The sequence below is a fragment of the Anabrus simplex genome, chromosome 2, assembly GCF_040414725.1.
Source record: "Anabrus simplex isolate iqAnaSimp1 chromosome 2, ASM4041472v1, whole genome shotgun sequence".
In the NCBI taxonomy this organism is placed as follows: Eukaryota; Metazoa; Arthropoda; class Insecta; order Orthoptera; family Tettigoniidae; genus Anabrus; species Anabrus simplex.
This window is the reverse complement of record NC_090266.1, coordinates 557568625-557590798: the sequence shown is the minus strand read 5'-3', so window position 1 is coordinate 557590798 and position 22174 is coordinate 557568625. Positions and strand designations below refer to the sequence as shown.

The 22174-nt window shown below is 38.7% G+C and overlaps 1 protein-coding gene across 2 annotated transcripts in view; it reads right to left on the bottom strand.

Annotated features, from left to right (window-relative positions):
* Window positions 1-22174, bottom strand: part of LOC136864221 (protein phosphatase 1H) — a 177948-nt gene that overhangs the window by 109009 nt on the left and 46765 nt on the right. Inside the window, exon 4 of one of the 2 annotated variants that reach the window (XM_067140940.2) lies at window positions 10014-10211. The exons of the other annotated variant lie outside the window; for it this stretch is intronic. Coding sequence (XP_066997041.1) covers window positions 10014-10211 — 198 coding nt within the window. The remainder of the gene's footprint in view (window positions 1-10013; window positions 10212-22174) is intronic. 2 annotated transcript variants of the gene reach the window in all.

Sequence of the window (22174 nt, the reverse complement as noted above, 5' to 3'; positions counted from 1 at the left end):
TTCACAAGGTTTAGCATAGAGAATTGAACTGTAAGTGTGAATAGTTAAAGTACATGATACAGCATATTATTTTCAATATTATGTCATATACAAGGATGAGTCAAATGAAAACGTAATAAGTAAAATAAAAATTTTAATGTCATGCCATTGTCCTGTCTGTTGGCAGTACTCTTACAGAAGTTTTAAAGTAATAGGAGGCAGCACTGTCAAGACAAGCAAACACCATCTAAGTATGAAGTGTAAGAATGTCTGCCCCACTTCAGACATGCAATAAAGAAGAATAGTCTGTTACTTGGTTCTTGTGTAGTGAAAGTGGGACATCTACAGAAATACATTAATGAAAAACACTTTAGTATCTTAAAGCATGTTTGTCACAGTGGGAAGAAGTGGGAAGAAGTGGAAATTGCACTATGAAAAACGAAAATGGAAAGGCTCTACACCTGATACCAGTGGATGTGTGAATGAGCTTGGGAGAAAGGGGGATTGACCTCTTGCAGAATTTAATGACAAAAATCTGGATACAAGAAAAAATACCAGAGTGGAAAAGTAGCTTTCTTGGCCCATCTATAAAGCAAGAAGTATTGTGCAAGAAACATTATACCATTTTAAAAATGGCAAATCACATACTAGTTGTTCAGATTTCATGTAAAACTTTAGGTCCTATGTCTTAGGACAGAGGACTATTTTTCATGTCAGAAGCAAGAGCCATCATATTAAAGAGATAATAATACATATACAGTAAAACGCCGTTAATTCAAAGTTGTCGGGACTAAAAAATCGGACTTCGAATTACGTGATTTCGAATTAACCGCCAATTCATAAACATTTAAATTTAAACATTTGAAATGCCAAGGAAAAAAGCTATTTATAAAATGTATCCAGGAAGGTGTATTTACATTATTCAAAAAATGCGCTTAGATAACTCGCTGACAAACATAATCTCATGCAACGAAAGAAAGAAAAAAAAGCAAGATTCAAAGGCGAGGAGAAATCTACGCTGGCTCCCACGTGTAAGTGCTTTATTCATTAGATTACTGTACTGTATGCATCTTAGATGCCTTGTACTTACAAAGAAAGTACCCAATGCCCTTAAAAACATCGTGGCTAATCAAACTTCCCTATGAATCTATCCTTGTACGATTTCCCACCGTGGCACTTCTCTCGTACTTCAGAAAAGTAACCACTTGCTGCGTCACAAAGTATTCTAAGACCCATTAACGAATGCAATAACCTCGATTCACAATTTAAACCTTTCAAATGCCATGGAAAAAACTATTACCGAAATGTATCCAACAAGGTGCATTTACAATGTTCAAATAATCCACTTAGATAATAAATCACTGAAAAACATAACCTCACGCAACGAACATACATACATACATACATTATCATTATAGACTGTTATGCCTTTCAGCGTTCAGTGTGCAAGCCTCTGAGAATTTACTAAACGTCGCCACAATCCTCGATTTGCAACTAGTGTTGTGGCCTCATTTAGTTCTATATCTCTTATCTTTAAATCTTGGTCTCCCTCTACTTCTCTTACCCTCCATAACAGAGTCCATTATTCTCCTAGGTAACCTATCCTCCTCCATTCGCCTCACATGACCCCACCACCGAAGATGGTTTATGCGTACAGCTTCATCCATCGAGTTCATTCCTAAATTAGCCTTTATCTCCTCATTCCGAGTTCCCTCCTGCCATTGTTCCCACCTGTTTGTACCAGCAATCATTCTTGCTAGTTTCATGTCTGTTACTTCTAACTTATGAATAAGATATCCTGAGTCCACCCAGCTTTCGCTCCCATAAAGCAAAGTTGATCTGAAAACAGACTGATGTAAAGATAGTTTCGTCTGGGAGCTGACTTCCTTCTTACAGAATACTGTTGATCGCAACTGCGAGCTCACTGCATTAGCTTTACTACACCTTGATTCAATCTCACTTACTATATTACCATCCTGGGAAAACACACAACCTAAATACTTGAAATTATCGACCTGTTCTAGTTTGTATCACCAATCTGACATTCAATTCTGTTGGATTTCTTACCTACTGACATCAATTTAGTCTTCGAGAGGCTAATTTTCATACCATACTCATTGCACCTATTTTCAAGTTCCAAGATGTTAGACTGCAGGCTTTCGGCACAGTCGTCAGCATAGGCCAGGCTGCTTACTACATTTCCACCTAACTGAATCCCTCCCTGCCATTTTATATCTTTCAGCATATGATCCATGTAAACTACAAACAGCAAAGGTGAAAGATTACAGCCTTGTCTAACTCCTGTAAGTACCCTGAACCAAGAACTCATTCTACCATCAATTCTCACTGAAGCCCAATTGTCAACATAAATGCCTTTGATTGATTTTAATAATCTACCTTTAATTCCATAGTCCCCCAGTATAGCGAACATCTTTTCCCTCGGTACCCTGTCATATGCTTTCTCTAGATCTACGAAACATAAACACAACTGCCTATTCCTCTCGTAGCATTTTTCAATTACCTGGCGCATACTGAAAATCTGATCCTGACAGCCTCTCTGTGGTCTGAAACCACACTGGTTTTCATCCAACTTCCTCTCAACGACTGATCGCATCCTCCCTTCCAAGATGCCTGTGAATACTTTGCCTGGTATACTAATCAATGAGATACCTCGATAGTTGTTGCAATCCTTCCTGTTCCCTTGCTTATAGATAGGTGCAATTAATGCTTTTGTCCAATCTGAAGGTACCTTACCAACACTCCACGCTAATTTGACTACTCTATGAAGCCATTTCATCCCTGCCTTCCCACTATACTTCACCATTTCAGGTCTAATTTCATCTATTCCTGCTGCCTTATGACAATTGAGTTTATTTACTATCCTTTCCACTTCCTCAAGCATAATTTCACCAACATCATTTTCCTCCTCCCCACGAGCTTGACTGTTTGCAACACTACCATGATGATTTCCTTTTACATTGAGAAGATGTTCAAAATATTCCCTCCACCTCTCCAGTGATTCCCTGGGATCTGTTATGAGTTCACCTGAATTACTCAAAACACTGTTCATTTCCTTTTTCCCTCCCTTCCTAAGATTCTTTATTACTGTCCAGAAAGGTTTCCCTGCTGCTTGACCTAGCTTTTCCAGGTTATTACCAAAATCTTCCCATGACTTCTTTTTGGATTCAACAACTATTTGTTTCGCTCTGTTTCTTTCATCTACGTACAAATCCCTGTCTGCCTCAGCCCTTGTTTGGAGCCATTTCTGATAAGTCTTCTTTTTACGTTTACAGGCTGCTCTCACTTCATCATTCCACCAAGATGTTCGCCTTTTCCCATCTTTACACACAGTTGTTCCTAGGCATTCCCTTGCTGTTTCTACTACAGCATCCCTGTATGCCACCCATTCACTTTCTATATCCTGAACCTGCTTACTGTCTACTGTTCGAAACTTCTCACTAATCATATCCATGTACTTCTGTCTAATTTCCTCATCCTGGAGATTTTCTACCCTTATTCGTTTGCAGACAGATTTCACTTTCTCTACCCTAGGCCTAGAGATACTTAGTTCACTACAGATCAGATAATGGTCTGTATAATCGAAAAATCCCCGAAAAACTCGTACATTCCTAAAAGATTTCCTGAATTCAAAGTCTGTTAAGATATAGTCTATTATGGATCTGGTACCCATAGCCTCCCATGTGTAGCGGTGAATAGCCTTATGCTTGAAAAATGTATTTGTAACAGCTAAACCCATACTAGCACAGAAGTCCAGCAAACGCTTCCCATTCCCATTAGCTTCCATATCTTCCCCACATTTACCAATCACCCTTTCGTATCCTTCAGTTCTATTCCCAACTCTCGCATTGAAATCGCCCATTAGCACTATTCTATTCTTGCTGTTGACCCTGACCACGATGTCACTCAATGCTTCATAAAACTTGTCAACTTCATCCTCATCTGCACCCTCACATGGTGAATACACGGACACAATTCTTGTCCTAATTCCTCCCACTGACAAATCTACCCACATCATTCGCTCACTTACGTGCCTAACAGAAACTATGTTGCGTGCAATGGTATTCCTGATAAAGAGCCCTACCCCAGACTCTGCCCTTCCCTTTCTAACACCCGTCAAGTACACTTTATAATCTCCTATCTCTTCTTCCTTATCTCCCCTTACCCGAATATCACTTACTCCTAGCACATCCAGATGCATCCTCTTTGCTGACTCAGCAAGTTCTACCTTCTTTCTTCCATAAGCCCCATTAATATTGATAGCTCCCCATCGAATTCCATTTCGTTCGCCAAGTTGTTTCCAAGGAGTCCCTCGCCTGTCAAATGGGAGTGGGACTCCATTACTCCCATAGGTCCGAGGCTTGCTTAAAGTGTTCTGAGCTCGGTAAATTCATGAAGCAGGATGCTGCCCTACTTGCACATAGTCCAAGTGAGGATCTCTCCTCTAACGGGTTATGGACCACCGGTGAATTGTGTAGTCCTGGCCGCCTGAGCACAAGGAGGGCCACGACTCAGAATACGTCCGAGATGCCCACTCCCATTCCATAGCAACTAAGAAAAAAAAAATCACACAATTCAAAGACGAGGATATATTATGCTGGTGCCCCTGTGCAAGCTGCAAATGCATTATTTTTTGGATTACTGTACTGGTTGCATTTTTAGATGGATCGTACTTTACGGAAAATGCACGATGCCCTTAACACATTGTGGCTTATCAAACTTTCCTATGATGAGGGGATCAAGTTTCTCGCTTCCATGTGCATTGCAACACAGTACAATGAGCCCCACACTTGTACGATTTCTGGCTGGCACTTTCTCCTTTAAAACCGTAAGACAGTTTGGGTTGGGCATTAAAAGAAAACAATGCAGTTTCATCGGCAATGACAATATTGTTTGGTGCCTAGGAATTGATTATATGTAAGGGCCTTATTTTTGGGTGAAATAAAACCGTTGATTTCGGTGTTAGAACTGACACTATTTCGGTAAGTATTTCGTAAAATAAACTGTCATACTGATTGATGTTTCTAGTGATATCTTCCTTATAGTATGGGGTAAATCTAACTAGTTTTGTGATATGGGGTTTTAAAAGTGAACTCTTGTAAGGTATTAAATTGTTATTAAATCTTAGAATAACTAAATGTACAAAATATTATAGAAATAAATACCGGTATATAAATCACTTACACCTCGACATGAAGTTAGGTGATCTGCCCTGTAATATGAATTTATACATAGCCTAATTTTTTTACATTTTGAATTACTTGTCTCCAAAGTACAAACTAAGCAGGGTTTCAACATTATCAGGATGCAGAGTTGTGCGACAGTAAGAAAGTATCTTTGTGACAGCAAAGAAGCCCCTTTCGCTGACCACATTAGACGTCGGAAACCATAATGCTTGCGAACACTTGGATGCAAATTCATTGTGGTCTTCTATCAAACCTCCCAAAATTCACTTAGAATGTCTTCTTTCTTGTCCTGTGCCAGATGTGCTTTCACTGCACTTTGCAAACTTATATAACCCTGGAAGATGTTCATGGGTACGCTGGTGCTGCCCGACCAGGGATGAGTAGCTCAAATGGTTAAGGCGCTGGCTTTCTAAGCCCAAGTTGGAAGGTGGTATTTGAAGGTGCTCAAATACGTCATCCCTGTGTCACTAGTTTTACTGGCACGTAAAAGAGCTCCTGAGGGACAACATTCTGGCATCTCGGTGTCTCCGAAAACCGTAAAAGTAGTTAGTAGGACAAAAACAATAACATTATTACTACTCAACAAGGCAATTTACTTACAATAGGCCTGCTAATACCATCGTATTATACAAGAAAGACTGTATTATTTGTCTTTCCTTTTAGAATCATCCATGTCAACATGCCAGGATTATTCAGTTTTTCTATAGGAATGCTTTTGTTGTGCCTATTACAAACTGTTCTCTATATCACTTTTCAATTTCTTTGCAATGTGTAAAGTACCGCCGATTATTATTTGCCGGTTAGAATTACGTTCATGTGCATCATTCTTCTTCTCTTTGTCTGTTTTTGATTCTCTGCAGTCTTTATCGCACGCGTCTTTTCGTTTCCAAGTAATATGAACATTAGAGTACTTACACATTGGAATCTTTCTTGCAGCATCAAGTACATAGAATGTCTCACTGTTGTATTCCTCGGCCCTCGATAAATAAACTGTTGTGACTTTAGTTTTCGGCATTTTTATACTTAAATGCTGGACATTTGCCAGTAGTGAACTCTCACTGCCGAAGAGTATAATGCGTACTGCTGTATCTACGACCGATTCTGCTACGACCGCACCGCCATTTGCTGTAATCGATAACAGATACCGGTTTTTATTTATTGCCTTAGAGATTGCGGAACTGAATGCATGTACTTCCGATACACAGTGCTCATCACTTTGTGGGCGTTTGTGTGAAGAATATACAGCCTATCAAGCAATTGAGAAGAAAACTACAACAGTCAAGTTGTCAGAAGCATTTAAACGTTTATTGGAGAGCTCTTCCGGTACTATTTTGCATTTTTCGCACCATGTGGGGTATATTTCGTGATTATTTGTGCAACTTGCGCAATAAATCAGATTTTGCTAAATTTCGCGAGCTCATTTTGCTAAGATATGATATTTTAAGTACCTACAAGGTCATATATAGACAGAAAAGAAGATACAAAAAAAATTTGTGCATATCGGTATTACCAAATAATATGGCCCCTAATTATATGAACCACGCTTTTTCTTCAACTGTCGGCATCACCAGTGTTCGCGGATTCTGTTCTTCCGCAGACTGCCTGCTGCGTGATATTACGGCGTTCCTTAAAATGTTGAGTAGAAAAGAATTACAATTTCATTCAACTTAGCAATTATGACGCACACTCTAGACACACCGTAGTGAGTAAGTGTGGAAAGCTACCCATCCACGTTCCGGAATACTTGTTCTATCATGACGCGGATAAATTTTGAATTTTTTTTTGCTAGGGGGCTTTACGTCGCACCGACACAGATAGGTCTTATGGCGACGATGGGATAGAAAAGGCCTAGGAGTTGGAAGGAAGCGGCCGTGGCCTTAATTAAGGTACAGCCCCACCATTTGCCTGGTGTGAAAATGGGAAACCACGGAAAACCATCTTCAGGGCTGCCGATAGTGGGATTCGAACCTACTATCTCCCGGATGCAAGCTCACAGCCGCGCGCCTCTACGCGCACGGCCAACTTGCCCGGTAAATTTTGAATTTAAATCACTTTGTAACGTACTATTGTTCTAGAATATAAAGGCAGTTTCGAATTAAAAGTATGAATTTAGGTAAAGGGGCCGACATTGTACTTCAAATTACGAATTATCCGTATTTCGAATTAAACAATTTAAATAACATGCAAAACCGTATCTCACATTTCCGGGAACGAGAGCTTCTTCGAATTAGGCGGGATTTTGAATTAACCGATTTCAAATTATCAAGGTTCTACTGTATAAAATACTTTGAAAAAGGAAAATAAGAAAAAACCACACAAATTATTCTGTGGGTCGCAGGACTAGTAGAGACAGGCATGAGAATTAGTAGATTAAAAACATAATATTTTATGGCTAAGAAAGAGGGTTTTTGGCTTGTGTTCCAAGAAGTTTGGTTGCCAGTGGTATCCAAATTCAAGAACCTGAAGTCATGCCTATAAAGGGAGCAGAGTACCTACTCTGTGACAGGAAGGTAAACTATAGACTGAAAGGGAAGGTGTATTTATGTCAGTAGTGCATCTGGCAATGATGTATAGTGCAGAAACAAGGCGCATTACTAAAGCCCTATAAACGAGGTTAGAAGTGGCAGAAGCGCAGATATTATGCTGGATTTGTGGAAGCACCAGACAGGATAATATAAGAAAGGAACGCAATAGAGGAACAGTAAAAGAGACTATGATGGTATGATAATGTGCAGCTATAAGAGGAAATGGGGAAATGACTCCAAAACTTTGTGGTAAAAATGGTAGAAGAAAGCAAAGAGGCCAAAGTTGAGATGGAGGGACAAAATAACGGAAGACCTGGAGGACAAAAATTAGAGAAGCTAACACCAACCCTGTACAACATAGGATAAGGCTTAGCAGCAGCAATATGACAATGCTTGAACTCGTATTGTCCAAGCAAGACCTGTATTTTGAGTGTCCTCCACATCCACCATATTCATATTCACCAGACCTCAACCTTAGTGATGACCATATATCTAGACAACTTGAGGAGCCACAGGGAGGAAATATGTTCCATTTGCTTAGTGTGCTCGAATGCACGATCGCAACCTTAGTATTGGCTAACAATTGACTATGACCGCCACTTAGATATTAGTCCGATCTATGCGGTACTAAATTAAGGGAAATGGGCCCGGTTGCGATCTGTCCGTCCTTGTCAGCAGTTATTTATTAACGAATCACACAGGTAATCTCACACTTCATGTACGCGCTCTATGTTCTTTATATATACAGACCGTCACTAGCTTTTGTGAGCTAAATCACAACGATTTTAGTTCAAGTCTAACATAAACTTCACAAAGTTATTCTCTCATCTGCTCGTGGTCACAACACTCACCGTCACCGTTCAAAATGCCATAGGGGAACGCTTCCCTTGTCAACTCAGCTTTTATAGTTTCACGAGGACTCGGGCTCAAAGGGGAAGTACCGCCAAACAAACCCTCTTCCTTTGCGAGAGCTTGGCAGACGCAAATGGCTGCTCACATTAATAGGCATATATATCTGCATGGCACAAATAAATGGTTTTATCAGCTCCTGTTACTCTATAATTATCACTTTTTAACATCATATTGCGTCAGATCTGAAGAATTCAGCTTAGTGGTGGATTAACTGATTAGAATTGAGCCCTGGAATAGACAAGTATGTCAACCTGTGACAAATGTTTAATGACCCCTCGTTCAAATTTCACCCACACCAAAGTTTGCTGTCCGCATGGTGACGCAGCTATGGGGTCTTTGTGATCAAAATCACGGCTTGAGGCTCAGGCCCAACTAGAGGAATTTGTTCCTATCGGAGCGCTACGGGTTTCTCACAGCCTATGGCATGGCCATCCAGGGTTCCTTCCTTCCCCATGACTGGTCTGGCCCCGTGGTGTAGGGGGCAACGCGTACGCCTGTCACCCGGTGGTCCCGGGTTCGATTCACGGTCGGACAGGGGTTTTTAATTTTAAGTAATTAATATCCCTGGCCTGAGGATTGGGTATATGTGTTGTCCTTAATGTTCCTTTCCTCACATTCAACACTTTACACTTCTGCCATTTCCACATACACGCAGGTTCACAACATATGGTGCAAAGTAGGGCTGAAAGATCTTCTTAGGTCGATGCCCCGAATAAATAGCATTTTTCATTTTTTTTCCTCCATGACTGTATTGAGTGCTTGAATAAAATTATGCCACAGTGTTGCAATAAATAAATTGAAGCATGTATGATATGTTTCAATACAGGCAACTGAAATGAAATTTCTGAGGAGTATGGTACAAAAGACAAGGAGGGACACAATGAGAAATGAAGACATATGAAAAGATCTTAAATTCGGAAAAAATAAATGGTAAACTGAAACAGAACAGATTGAGATGGTCCTGACATATCAAGTAGATGAAAGAGGACAGACTATGAAGGCAAGCACTGAAAAGACAGGTGACAGGGAAGGGAGGACGGGGAAGATTAAAATCACGATGGATGGATTCTGTGAGGAACAGCATACAACAGAACCTGGACTGGAATAAAGTGTTGGATGAGGAATGGTGGAGACAGGACGAAGTGGAGAGGAACCATATTTTCCTCCAACCGGTGTCAGATGGAAAAGGGGAAATGATGATGATGATGATGGATGATATGGATCTAACAGCAGTTCAGTGACAAAATATTAAATGTCTTGCTATTCATGTTTACATTCCAGGCAAAATAGCATGCCATGAATTTTAAATTAATCAACTTCATATATTTATTTTTATCCCTAATATCTACCGCAACTTCTACTATACAGGCATAAAATATTCTTGAATACTTACCAAACGCCTTATACGATGTCTTTCAGTTTCAGGCGTAAAATCATGTGACAGGGGGATTGCAATCCTGTTCCTGCAGAGAACTGCCCTTGAATCTCCTGCATTAGCTATATAAACTTTACCTAATATAAATAATGCTACTAATGCAGTGCAGCCACCTTTCATTTGGTATTTTCTTCGATCACCTTCGATAAGCTCATCCTGAAAAGAATGATAGAATGTTAGAATTGGCAGATTGAAAAGAAAAACATAATGGAAATGTTGCCAGGGGAAATCAAAGTGATACTAACACTTCCAGATCCAATGAAGAAACTCCTCCTCCTTATCAATTGTTCACCTAGGTTTTTCTTAAATACAGTATTTTCAAGGAACTTGGAAATTTATGGAACACTTCCCATAGTAATTTATTCCAATCCCTATTACCTCATCCTATAAATGAATATTTGTCCCAATCTGTCCTCTTGAATTAAATCTATCTTCTTATTATTATGATCATTCCTACTTTTAAAAGCTCCACTCGAGCTTATTCTTCTACTTAAGTCATTCAACACCAACCTACTACAGACAGCTCGAAACCTACCACAGTCAAACATCTTGTCTCCTTACTTCCAAATCTTCCCAGCCCAAAGTTTGCAACACTACTCCTTTGTCGGAAATCACCCAGTAAAATCGTGCTGCTTTCCTTTGAATTTTTTCCATTTCTAGTATGAAGTAGTCCTGGTAAGGACCCCGTACACTGATCTTACCAGACGTACATGCTCTCTCCTTTAAATCCTAACTACAACCCCTAAATAATCGTATAACCACGTGAACAGATCTGTAACCCTTCTTAACAACCTCATTAATATGATTACTCCAATGAAGATAATTCTTTATATTAACACCTATGTACTTACATTGTTCCCTATGAGGTACTATCAACCCATCAACACAATAATTAAAACCGAGGGCTTTACCTCTTGGTGAAACTTACAACTTAACATATCATTCCATTTATATCCATTGCCTCCTGTCTATGTCAAAACATTGTTTAAGTCCCCCTGCAGTCGCTCATGATCCTGCAAGTCATTTACTACTGGTACTCTATAGAGTAGTACATTATAAAATCATCTGCAAATAGCATTATCTGCAATGCCAGGTCTTTACTCATACCATTTATATATGTAAGAAAATATAAAGGTCCAATAATACTGCTCTGTGGGGACTCCCCACTCCCCTCATAATTACAGGATCATATAATGCTTCACCTACTCTTATTCTTAGTTTTTTTTTTCTCTAGAAATGTAGCCACCTATTCAGCCACTCATTTGTCGATCGGACTAATATCTAAGTGGCGGTCATAGTTAATAGTTAGCCAATACTAAGGTTGCGATTGCGCATTCGAGCACACTAAGCAAATGGAACATATTTCCTCCCAGTGGCTCCTCAAGCTGTTTAGATATATGGTCATCACTGAGGTTGAGGTCTGGTGAATATGAATATGGTGGATGTGGAGGACATTCAAAATACAGGTCTTGCTTGGACAATACGAGTTCAAGCATTGTCATATTGCTGCTGCTAAGCCTTATCCTACGTTGTACAGGGTTGATGTTAGCTTCTCTAATTTTCGTACTCCAGGTCTTCCGTTATTTTGTCCCTCCATCTCAACTTTGGCCTTCTTTGCTTTCTTCTACCATTTTTACCACAAAGTTTCGGAGTCATTTCCCCATTTCCTCTTATAGCTGCACATTATCATACCATCATAGTCTCTTTTCCAGAATTTTCTTCCCTAGGTATCCCTCTTTTACTGTTCCTCCATTGCGTTCATTTCTTATTTTATCCTGTCTGGTGCTCCCACAAATCCAGCATAATATCTGCGCTTCTGCTACTCCTAACTTCTTTTATAGGGCTTTAGTAATGGGCCTTGTTTCAGCACCATACATCATTGCCAGATGCACTACTGACATAAATACACCTTCCCTTTCAGTCTGTAGTTTACCTTCCTGTCACAGAGTAGGTACTCTGCTTCCTTTACAGGCATGACTTCAGGTTCTTGAATTTGGATACCATTGGCAACCAAACTTCTTGGAACACAAGCAAACAACCCTCTTTCTTAGCCATAAAATATTCTGTTTTTAATCTACTAATTCTCATGCCTGTCTACTAGTCCTGTGACCCACAGAATAATTTGTGTGGTTTTTTCTTATTTTCCCTTTTCAAAGTATTTTATACAGCAGAACCTTGATAATTCAAAATCCCGCCTAATTCGAAGAAGTTCTTGTTCCCGGAAACATGAGATACGGTTTTGCATGTTATTTAAATTGTTTAATTCGAAATACGGATAATTCGTAATTCGAAGTACAATGTCGGCCCCATTACCTAAATTCATACTTTTAATTCGAAACTGCCTTTATATTCTAGAACAATGGTATGTTACAAAGTGATTTAAATTCAAAATTGATCTGCGTCATGATAGAACGCATGTTCCGGAACATGGAGGGGTAGCTTTCCGCACTTGCACTCACTTCGGTGTGTCTAGAGTGTGCGTCATAATTGCTAAGTTGAATGAAATTGTTGTTCTTTTCTATTCAACATTTTAAGGAACGCCGTAATATCACGCAGCAGGCAGTGTGCGGAAAAAAAGAATCCGCGAACACTGGCGATGCCGACAGTTGAAGAAAAAGCGTGGCTCATATAATTAGGGGCCATATTATTTGGTAATACCGATATGCACAAATTTTTTTTGTATCTTCTTTTCTGTCTATATATGACCTTGTAGGTACTTAAAATATCATATCTTAGCAAAATGAGCTCGCGAAATTTAGCAAAATCTGATTTATTGCGCAAGTTGCACAAATAATCACGAAATATACCCTACATGGTACATAAAATGTAAAATAGTACCGGAAGAGCTCTCCAATAAACGTTTAAATGCTTCTGACAACTTGACTAATGTAGTGTTCTTCTCAGTTGCTTGATAGGCTGTATATTCTTCACACTAACGCCCACAAAGCGATGAGCACTGTGTATCGGAAGTACATGCATTCAGTTCCGCAATCTCTAAGGCAATAAATAAAAACCGGTATCTGTTATCGATTACAGCAAATGGCGGTGCGGTCGTAGCAGAATCGGTCGTAGATACAGCAGTACGCATTATACTCTTCGGCAGTGAGAGTTCACTACTGGCAAATGTCCAGCATTTAAGTATAAAAATGCCGAAAACTAAAGTCACAACAGTTTATTTATCGAGGGCCGAGGAATACAGCAGTGAGACATTCTATGTACTTGATGCTGCAAGAAAGATCCCAATGTGTAAGTACTGCAATGTTCATATTACATGGAAACGAAAAGACACGTGCGATAAACACTGCAGAGAATCAAAAACAGACAAAAAGAAGAATGATGCACAGCCCCAGCATTTGCCTGGTGTGAAAATGGAAAACGATCTTCAGGGCTGCCGACAGTGGGGCTCGAACCCACTATCTCCCGGATGCGAGCTAACAGCTGCAAGCTCCTAACCACACGACCAACTCGCCCGGTGAGCTGCATGTCCTCGGGAGTTAGTTACAGCTGTAGTTTCCTGTTGCTTTCATTATTCGTTATTAAACCAACTCGTCCATTTCCCTGAAACAATCCCTCATCCTCTTTTCCTTTGATTTGCATAGATCCCAATCTCCTTACATTTCTACATTTGATCAATTCTTACCGCATCATTTGCCTTCATTTTCCTTTATAATTTCACTTCATGACCACCAAGTTATGGTCAGAGTCCACAGCTGTTCTCATTTCATCAGCCTCTTCGCCTTCCTTGGCCTACCACTACATTCCCATCTCCCATCAAAATTAGATTCAAATCTCCTTTTATATATTGTATTAAATCTTCTATCTTCATAGCTAAGCCATGTTAAACATTAATACAAGGTCATATCTGTCAACCATTCAGACTGCCAGCCTTGCAAATTCCGAAAGGCTGCTACCCCACATCCAGTGAACCAATCATTGGTCTTGTCTCTCAAGACGTTGTACTTACAGCTCTGCTACCTGCTTCTTGGGATGCACAAGCCTCCCCCTCTCAGGCCTGCTGCTAGGTCAAATGGTTTACAGGGGAGAAATGGTTGTTTTGTCTTAAAATTAGCTTGTTATATTTGTATAGTGTAATTATGATATTTTGCTGTGGGGTACTTCACAAATTCTGTAAGTCTAATGGGGTATACCAATGGAAAAGGTTGATAATGATCTAGTCTATTACAAACTGTATACTTACGAATGTTCAACAGTTTTCTGCCTTATGCAACAAAGCATTGGTCTACACAACTTCACGGACTGTTGATTGTGGATAGCTGAATTAATTTTCAGAATAAATATTTTGTCAATCCCTCATACTCCTTTCCTTCGATTTGTAGAGATCCCATCTCCTTACATTTCTTCATTTTTTCAATTCTTACCTCTTCATTTTCCTTCAGTTTTTCAATTTCATTTCATGACCACAAAGTTATGGTCAGAATCCGCAGATGCTCTTTATTTCATCAGCATCTCGCACACAGTTTTAAGAAGTGTTATTTTCTCCTGTCTGTAAATTTAATATTTGTCGGAAAATAGGTGCCAAATATATTTCAAAGCTTTAGATGGAATGATTTTTAAACTGACATGTTTTTATCCAGAAGTCCTCTTGAAGTACACTTTCTACAATATTGATGAACTTATGGGCATCACAACGGGTGCTATTGAACTGAAAATCATGCCTTCAACAGGGGCATTCATCATACTAAATCACCGACTTTTGTCCAAATAGAAAACTTTTTCCATGGTATTCTCCTTGCTCTTCTTTTCCCTCTAGTACATAGGACAGTTCCTAACTCAAGGAGAATGAAGATTGGAACAATTGGTTCACTGATTTAGAGGTAAGCACTCCTCCATGCAAAATTCATCGCAGTCGCACAGGGTCAAGTGTAACCTCCAATTCATTGTCTAAGAGTGTGACCAGAAAATAATATTTAATAACCTATTGGCCTGACATAAAAGCCTTCTACTAATATTTGTTTTAAAAAGAGTGTGATCTGCAATAATACTTGGATATTTTTATCCACCCGCAGGGAAATGTTTCCATATTTGTTATATGGTGTTTTTTACACCTTTCAGCTATAAACAGTAATCTGAATGTTGTTATAAACAACAAAATGAACAAGGTCCAGAGTATCATACATTTTGATGATGATTGATGTTTGTTGTTTAAAGGGGCCTAACATCGAGGTCATCGACCCCTAATGGTACGAAATTAGACAAAATGATATGACAACTTAAAAGTCCAAAATCCTCCACTGACCAGATTTCAAAACGTGAGGAAGAAGAATAAATGGATAGACTGATATGAATTTAAAACGACCAGTGGATCCGACTCACAGTGCCTCACATGCACAGAAGATGGCACAAAACAATAGTAGTACTGACCAAGGGACGGCTTCTACAGGGCGATGCTGAATCAATTGTGCTTATAGTCGAAACGGGTTCAAAATCCAGGTCATCAGCCCCTCATAATAGTATTTATCGCTAGGAAAGTAGAACCATGCTATGTGTAATGTTGCGGTACTAATCAAAAGTAGCGGAGACTCGCGGTATTCCACACATTATGGTACTATTCACAGGTAGTGTAATGCACACATTTAGCACAGACCTATGTTATTTCGCACATAGCGATGCTATTCGCAGGCAACGCAAACCTCTGGCGTTCCTCACAAGGTGGACTAACTACAGGGACCCGTACTATCCCTTGGAATTCCTGACATAGTGGGAACTGAGCATAGGTAAGGCAGAACCATGGTGTTGCTCAACCCATGGTGTCGCTCATGTAGCGGTACGAATCACAGGTACTGTAGGACCCACATCCTGATTCACACACTGTCGCTACTAATCACACACCTATTGCGTACCTCACAGTGGTACTACGCGCAAGTAAATGCAACCCATGGTGTTCCCTGCGTGATGGTACTAATTACAGGTAGTTTCATGGTTCTAATTGGATCATCCCTGGGTCCCCCCCTTTTAGTCGCCTCTTACGACAGGCAGGGAATACCGTGGGTGAATTCTTCGTCTGCCTCCCCCACCCACAGGGGGGGTGTGTGTGGTCCGCGAAAGGTATTTCATTTCCCTCAAGTCCCCCAGCAAGCCGGTTAGGACCACCTATCCGCCACCTGGGAGTATTACCTCTCCCCCTGCTACGTATCATACATTTCACCATCAAAAGGAGATACACTATATGACACTGTTGGAGTATAAACTCCTCATGTGACTAACCTGCCAGACTTTTTACATGATCTAGAGCAGAGGTGCTCAGCTGTGCCCCTTGAGGCTAGCCAGGTGTGGCTGGGCTGGTCTGACGTAAATGCGGGCAGCATACGTAGTAGGCATACATCACAGTGAAGTGGGAGAGCAAACACACTTTGCAGGGAGGGCAGCAGTGACTTCAATTGTGATTATGAACCTCTCCTCCACTACTCAGCGAAATGTTGATTGAGATACAGCATTTAAAATAAAAAGCTATAATCGTAAAAAAACTGACCTTTTCAACATATTTAAGTTTGATTTATACTGCCCTCGATATAACCAGTCAGTTTTATTTTCTTATATTTATCCAATCAAAGAAAACTGACACATGATAATTTTTGTGTTACAATCTACAAAGGTACAGGGTTTAAGCATACTTGATACAATTTACAATTTCTTGGATGGAAATTACAGTATTTCCATTTGAAAAAGTAAAATTCCCATTATTTATTATGCAAAAAATAATATATTTTCATAATTCAAAAAGTTTGCTGCTTTATTTTGCACAATATTGTAGTGTTGTTTGAATTTCCCTGTTCACTGAATTTGAAAATAGTATTTAGAACTTATTAGGCACCCGATGATAACTAGCCTCTAAATGGCGAGGGAGTTTCATCATGAATGAGGACATAAATATTTACCATCCAAGATTCAAGTACAACATCAATTTAAATGCATCCATGAAATAGATATACAGTATGCCTTCAAATACATAATCTAACTGATTTTATTTCCGGTAAGTATGATTCGATTTGTGAGTTTCAGATAATTAAAAAACGAACAACCACAAGCCACAGCTTATCCAAATTAAGTCTGTATTACATTACAAATTTTTCTAAAGCACCCCTTAAAATGTAATAATGAAAATAGTGAACCTTCATGGCCTGTGACGTGGCCACAACGTCACTGGCTGAATAGTATACACTCATAACCTGTCGGCCTGCCCACTTCAGTACTGGGCGCCTGCGGGATGGAATGCCCAGTGGAAGCACCTCTGATCTAGAGCATGTTCTAAATAGGAAATTAGACAAACATATCTACATTATTGGAGACTTCAATATAATGATCTTTTAGCTTGGCTACTTATTACATCGCTATCTAAATCTCTTGGAAAGCTACAGTTTTGTACTCTGTAATGATGGGTAATGGACGAAAGTTGCAGGTAAATTCATCCAGCGTAATAGTTTATTTTATCACAAACAGTAATAAGAGTAATTATACAATTTCAAATATTGCCCAAGACATCAGTGACCAGTCTATTGATTATAGACATTAAAAATTCGTTACATACAAGGAAAGGGAAAAGCGATCCGACACATAGTCGTATGAATTTGTACTACATATGGAAGATACTGAGAGCAATCATGTGTTTCACAGAGTATATCAATGCCTGATTTTCAGAGTGCACGCGCAAATACAAACTTTCCAATATTGGCTAGGTGTATTTGCCTTATTTAAAATGTTCATTAAGTTTTTAGCACCTTTTTAGCTTGTATTACATAGATTACTTTAAGCCTCCTTATTTCAACTGAAGATGGCTCAGACGAGTCAAAACATGTTTGAATTTTATTGCTCCATCTAATGATGGAATTATGTTTTGTATTGAATTAGGAGAATACAATTAATTTTTTCCTTTGTAAAGTGAAAACCGTCAATACGGAATGATTATAATATCTTGTAATAAAAAATAGTATTAGCATGAATGTCATAAACAGTCAAATTATATCTGTTCCAAAATCTGTCTTCCAAATATCTTCTTCTACTTCTACTACTACTACTACTACTACTACTACTAATGTAATTAAAATTATCTCTGAACTAAAAAACACTGCCAGTGCAGCTGATGATTGTGTAAGCAATATTCTACTGAAGAAACGTAAATTTAGTCTTGTTAATGCATTAGTCGGCCTATTTTATCAATCCCCCCCTTCTCCTCTCTCTCTCTTGAGGTAAGGTACTGAAAATAAGCGAAATTGCTAATGTAGAGTCTATCCTTAAATGCAATGACCTGATTAATTCTGGGAGCTACACACCAGTAAGTATTATATCAGTATTGTCAAAACTGCTTGAAATAACAGTTAAGGACAGAATCGTATCTTTCTTAGACTAACAATGTATTAAACAATGAACAGTATGGCTCTCGAAGGAAACAGAGCACAGAAAGCGCTGCAATAGATGCAATGATGCCAGTTCGGTGTTCTTTTAATTGAGGCAAATTGGCAGTTGGACTATTCACTGACCTAAAGAAAGCTTTCAAATAGTTATCACCAATAGGAATCAGAGGTCTTGCTCTTCCATGGCTTTAAAGTTACCTTGAAGGAAGGAAGGAAGGAAGGAAGGAAGGAAGGAAGGAAGGAAGGAAGGAAAATGTTATGGTTAACGGAGTAAAAAGTGACTTGCTAACAACTGGTATTCCTCAAAGCTCTGCCCTAGGATACCTTCTGTTCCTTATTTTTGTTAACAACATTGTAAATAAGGAACTTTACGGAAAAAAATTACCTCCTTGCTGATGATAATGGTGTATTTTATGAAGAAGCAACTGAAGTGGAATTAATGAACTTCATTCAAAATTATACTGAAACTCATCCCAAAGGCTGTATAGAAATAGGCTTACTTTAAATATTTCAAAAACTAAGTATGTGGTGTTCCATAAAAACGAATCATTCATTCCCACACAAAATACAATCTGAATTGATTTAACTGCTGACTGCAACTTAAAATGGTCCAAGCATATCGAAAATTTAACTACAAAAATCACACCTGCAATGGGTGTGCTGTCCAGGCTTCACCATAAAAACTTACACCCATCCTTACAAAAATCCACTTATTTTTCTCTCATACATTCACACTTAGGTTACATGAACATATTATGAAGGTTTTGCACAAAAGAAAATTTAAATCAGTTAGAGGTTCTATAAAAAAGAGCACTTCATAATATATTCGACCCACCATTTTCTTTACCTTCAAGAGTTATTTATCAATCAGCTAATGCATTACTAGTCTCAGAGGGCAATAAACTCTCTATGGTGATTTTTCTCCAAAGAATGTGTCCAAGAATGTGTCACTCAAACACCATTCTGCCTCTAACCTGTAATATTCATAATCTTACTATCAGAAAGACCCAAAATGTCCATTTCCAACCTACCAGTACCACTAAATATGGTATACCTTTGGGTATCAATGTATATGTATTACTATTAGATAAAAATTAGCTAAATTAAGAAGAGAATTCATCAAAGCAGTTTTATTGCACCATTATATTTTCTTATATCTATATATATAAAATAAGAGTTTTGTCTGTACATTGCTCAGAATTTGAAAAGAATGGTATTTCTGTATCGGTCATGTCCACAGTAACAAGGAAATGCACTTTTCACTTTTCCGTATTTTCTGTCTGTCTGTATGTATGTACACGCATCACTAGAAAACGGCTAAAGAGATCTTAATGAAAATCGGTATGCAAAGTCGGGGAATAAGTCGCTACAATCTAGGCCATAAATAATTGTATTTACGACAGAAATGGTAGTTTAGAGGAAGGCGTAACATTTAATTTTCAAATATTTATGTTATTAGTGGTCCTATAGTAATGAAAATTGGTATTCAAAGCCGAAGAATGAGTCGCTACAATCTAGACTATAAATAATTTTATTCACGCTGAGTGAAATAGTAGTTTAGGGGAAGGTCAAAAAATTTAATTCTTGAATATTTACGTCTTGAGTGGTCCTATCTCAATGAAAATTGGCATGCGTAGTCGGAGAATGAGCCATTATAATCTAGGTAATGAATCATCTATTCACACTGAGTGAAATGGTAGTTTAGGGGAAGGCCTAAAATGTTCTCAAATATTTAAATTATTAGTGGTCGTATCTATAAATACTAGAATTAAATTTCCGACCATTTATGTCTTATACATTTTTACCGTACCGACTGTGATAAAACAGATATTCATGAAATTGTAATTTCGTTGCTAAGCCCATATCAACGCCGAGCCACGAGAAAATGTGTTAACAGAATTTAATGAATATCGTTATATAGAGTCGGGGAATGAGAAACAACAGTCTAAGCTATAAACAAATTTATTCACCCTGGATGGAATTGCAGTTTAGGGGAAGGTGCCTATAATGTAATTTTTAAATACCTATGTTATTGGTGCTATCAAAAAATATTACATAACAAATTTCCGATCATTTATGTTTTAATCAGTTTTACCGTACCGACTATGGTAAGAGTGGTATTTCAGAGTCGGAAGAAAATCAACAGTGACATTACATTGACCATTGTTTGATGGGATGTATTCATTCTCTGGAGTTTTCTGAGACCTCCCTTTTCTGGAAATAGCTCGTGTAACTGGCCCGGGCCACATAAGGCGGACAGGCAGCCAGTCAGAGCTGAAGTGTTCAGTGTCAGTGTGCTGAGAGACCGTCATCGTGATGGACTGTTGTGAAGTGTGTTCCACCATTTAGTCAAAGAATTGTGCTAAAGGTGTCTGCTGTGAAGTGAGTGCCCCAGGTGTATGCGTAATCGTGGAGTCTGATGGAAACCAGTGAGGAAAATAAAATGGAGACTGTTGGAGTGAGCAACTGACAAACAAGTGACAGTGGCATATTGTAATATGTGCAATATTAAAAACGGCAGTGTGTGTAGGTGTCTAACTAGTGTGACTGTGCTCGTATACAAGTGACTGAGAATACAAACTGAGAACTATTGTGTTTGTTAGTGTGCGGAAGTACTAGAAACTAAATAAAATTTAGTCATATTGGACCGATCAGAAGATAATGGTTTGAAACTCTTCGCACGGAAAACTGCTGATCTCTCGGTGTAGGAGACAAATTTACACACAATAGCCCTTGACTTCCAAGATCCCGGGGCTCCAACCCTATGCGAGCGGTCAATATCTTCCGTGCTTAAAGGGGACTTCAATTTTTAGGCCACAGTGAGCATTAAGTAAGTTGTATCCTCACCAGATTCTTCAGGCAACCCAAAAATTCGAATACTATTTTGCCTTTGGTACTTCTCAGTTTCATCCACTTTATGATTTAATAAAGACTTTAACTCCAGAATTTCATTTTCACGAGCTTTTAACTCATTTCTTAAATGGCTGACAACATGAAATCTATTGTTTCTTTTAGTTCTTCACAAACTTTTTGTGCAAGAACTATTACCAAGGGTTGAAGAAAGTCCCCATTTTGTATTAAGGGGAGAACCTACTTGAGTTTCAATTTTTCTACAATTCTTATCCGATTTTCACCAAATTTCGGTAGTATATTGAGATAAGTAAATTTAAGCCAATTATAAAATTTGAATGAATTTGAATGGATATTTTTCAATTTATAACCATTTTCTGAAAAAAAGTACATCATTTTCAAAATGTTCCATGTACAATATTTTTTGAAATATTTTCTTGAAACTTTCTTACAATAGTCACAACACATATTTGAATAATAATTGGTATTAAATTCAAAAACAATCCATTGATTATCCAATTATTACCATTTTTCTCACTACACCTCATAACCGTGTTAAAACATGAAAAATTTTTGGATTTCACACCCAATATCTCTGAAAATTATAATTACATATTAAAACGGATACCAAGTTTCATGTACCTTATAATGTAGAGTGTGTAGACAAAGTTTAATAATAATAATGTTATTTGTTTTACGTCCCACTAACTACTTTTTGAGGTCTTCGGAGACGCCGAGGTGCCGGAATTTAGTCCCGCAGGAGTTCTTTTACGTGCCAGTAAATCTACCGACACGGGGCTGTCGTATTTGAGCACCTTCAAATACCACCGGACTGAGCCAGGATCGAACCTGCCAAGTTGGGGTTAGAAGGCCAGCAGCGCCTTAACCGTCTGAGCCACT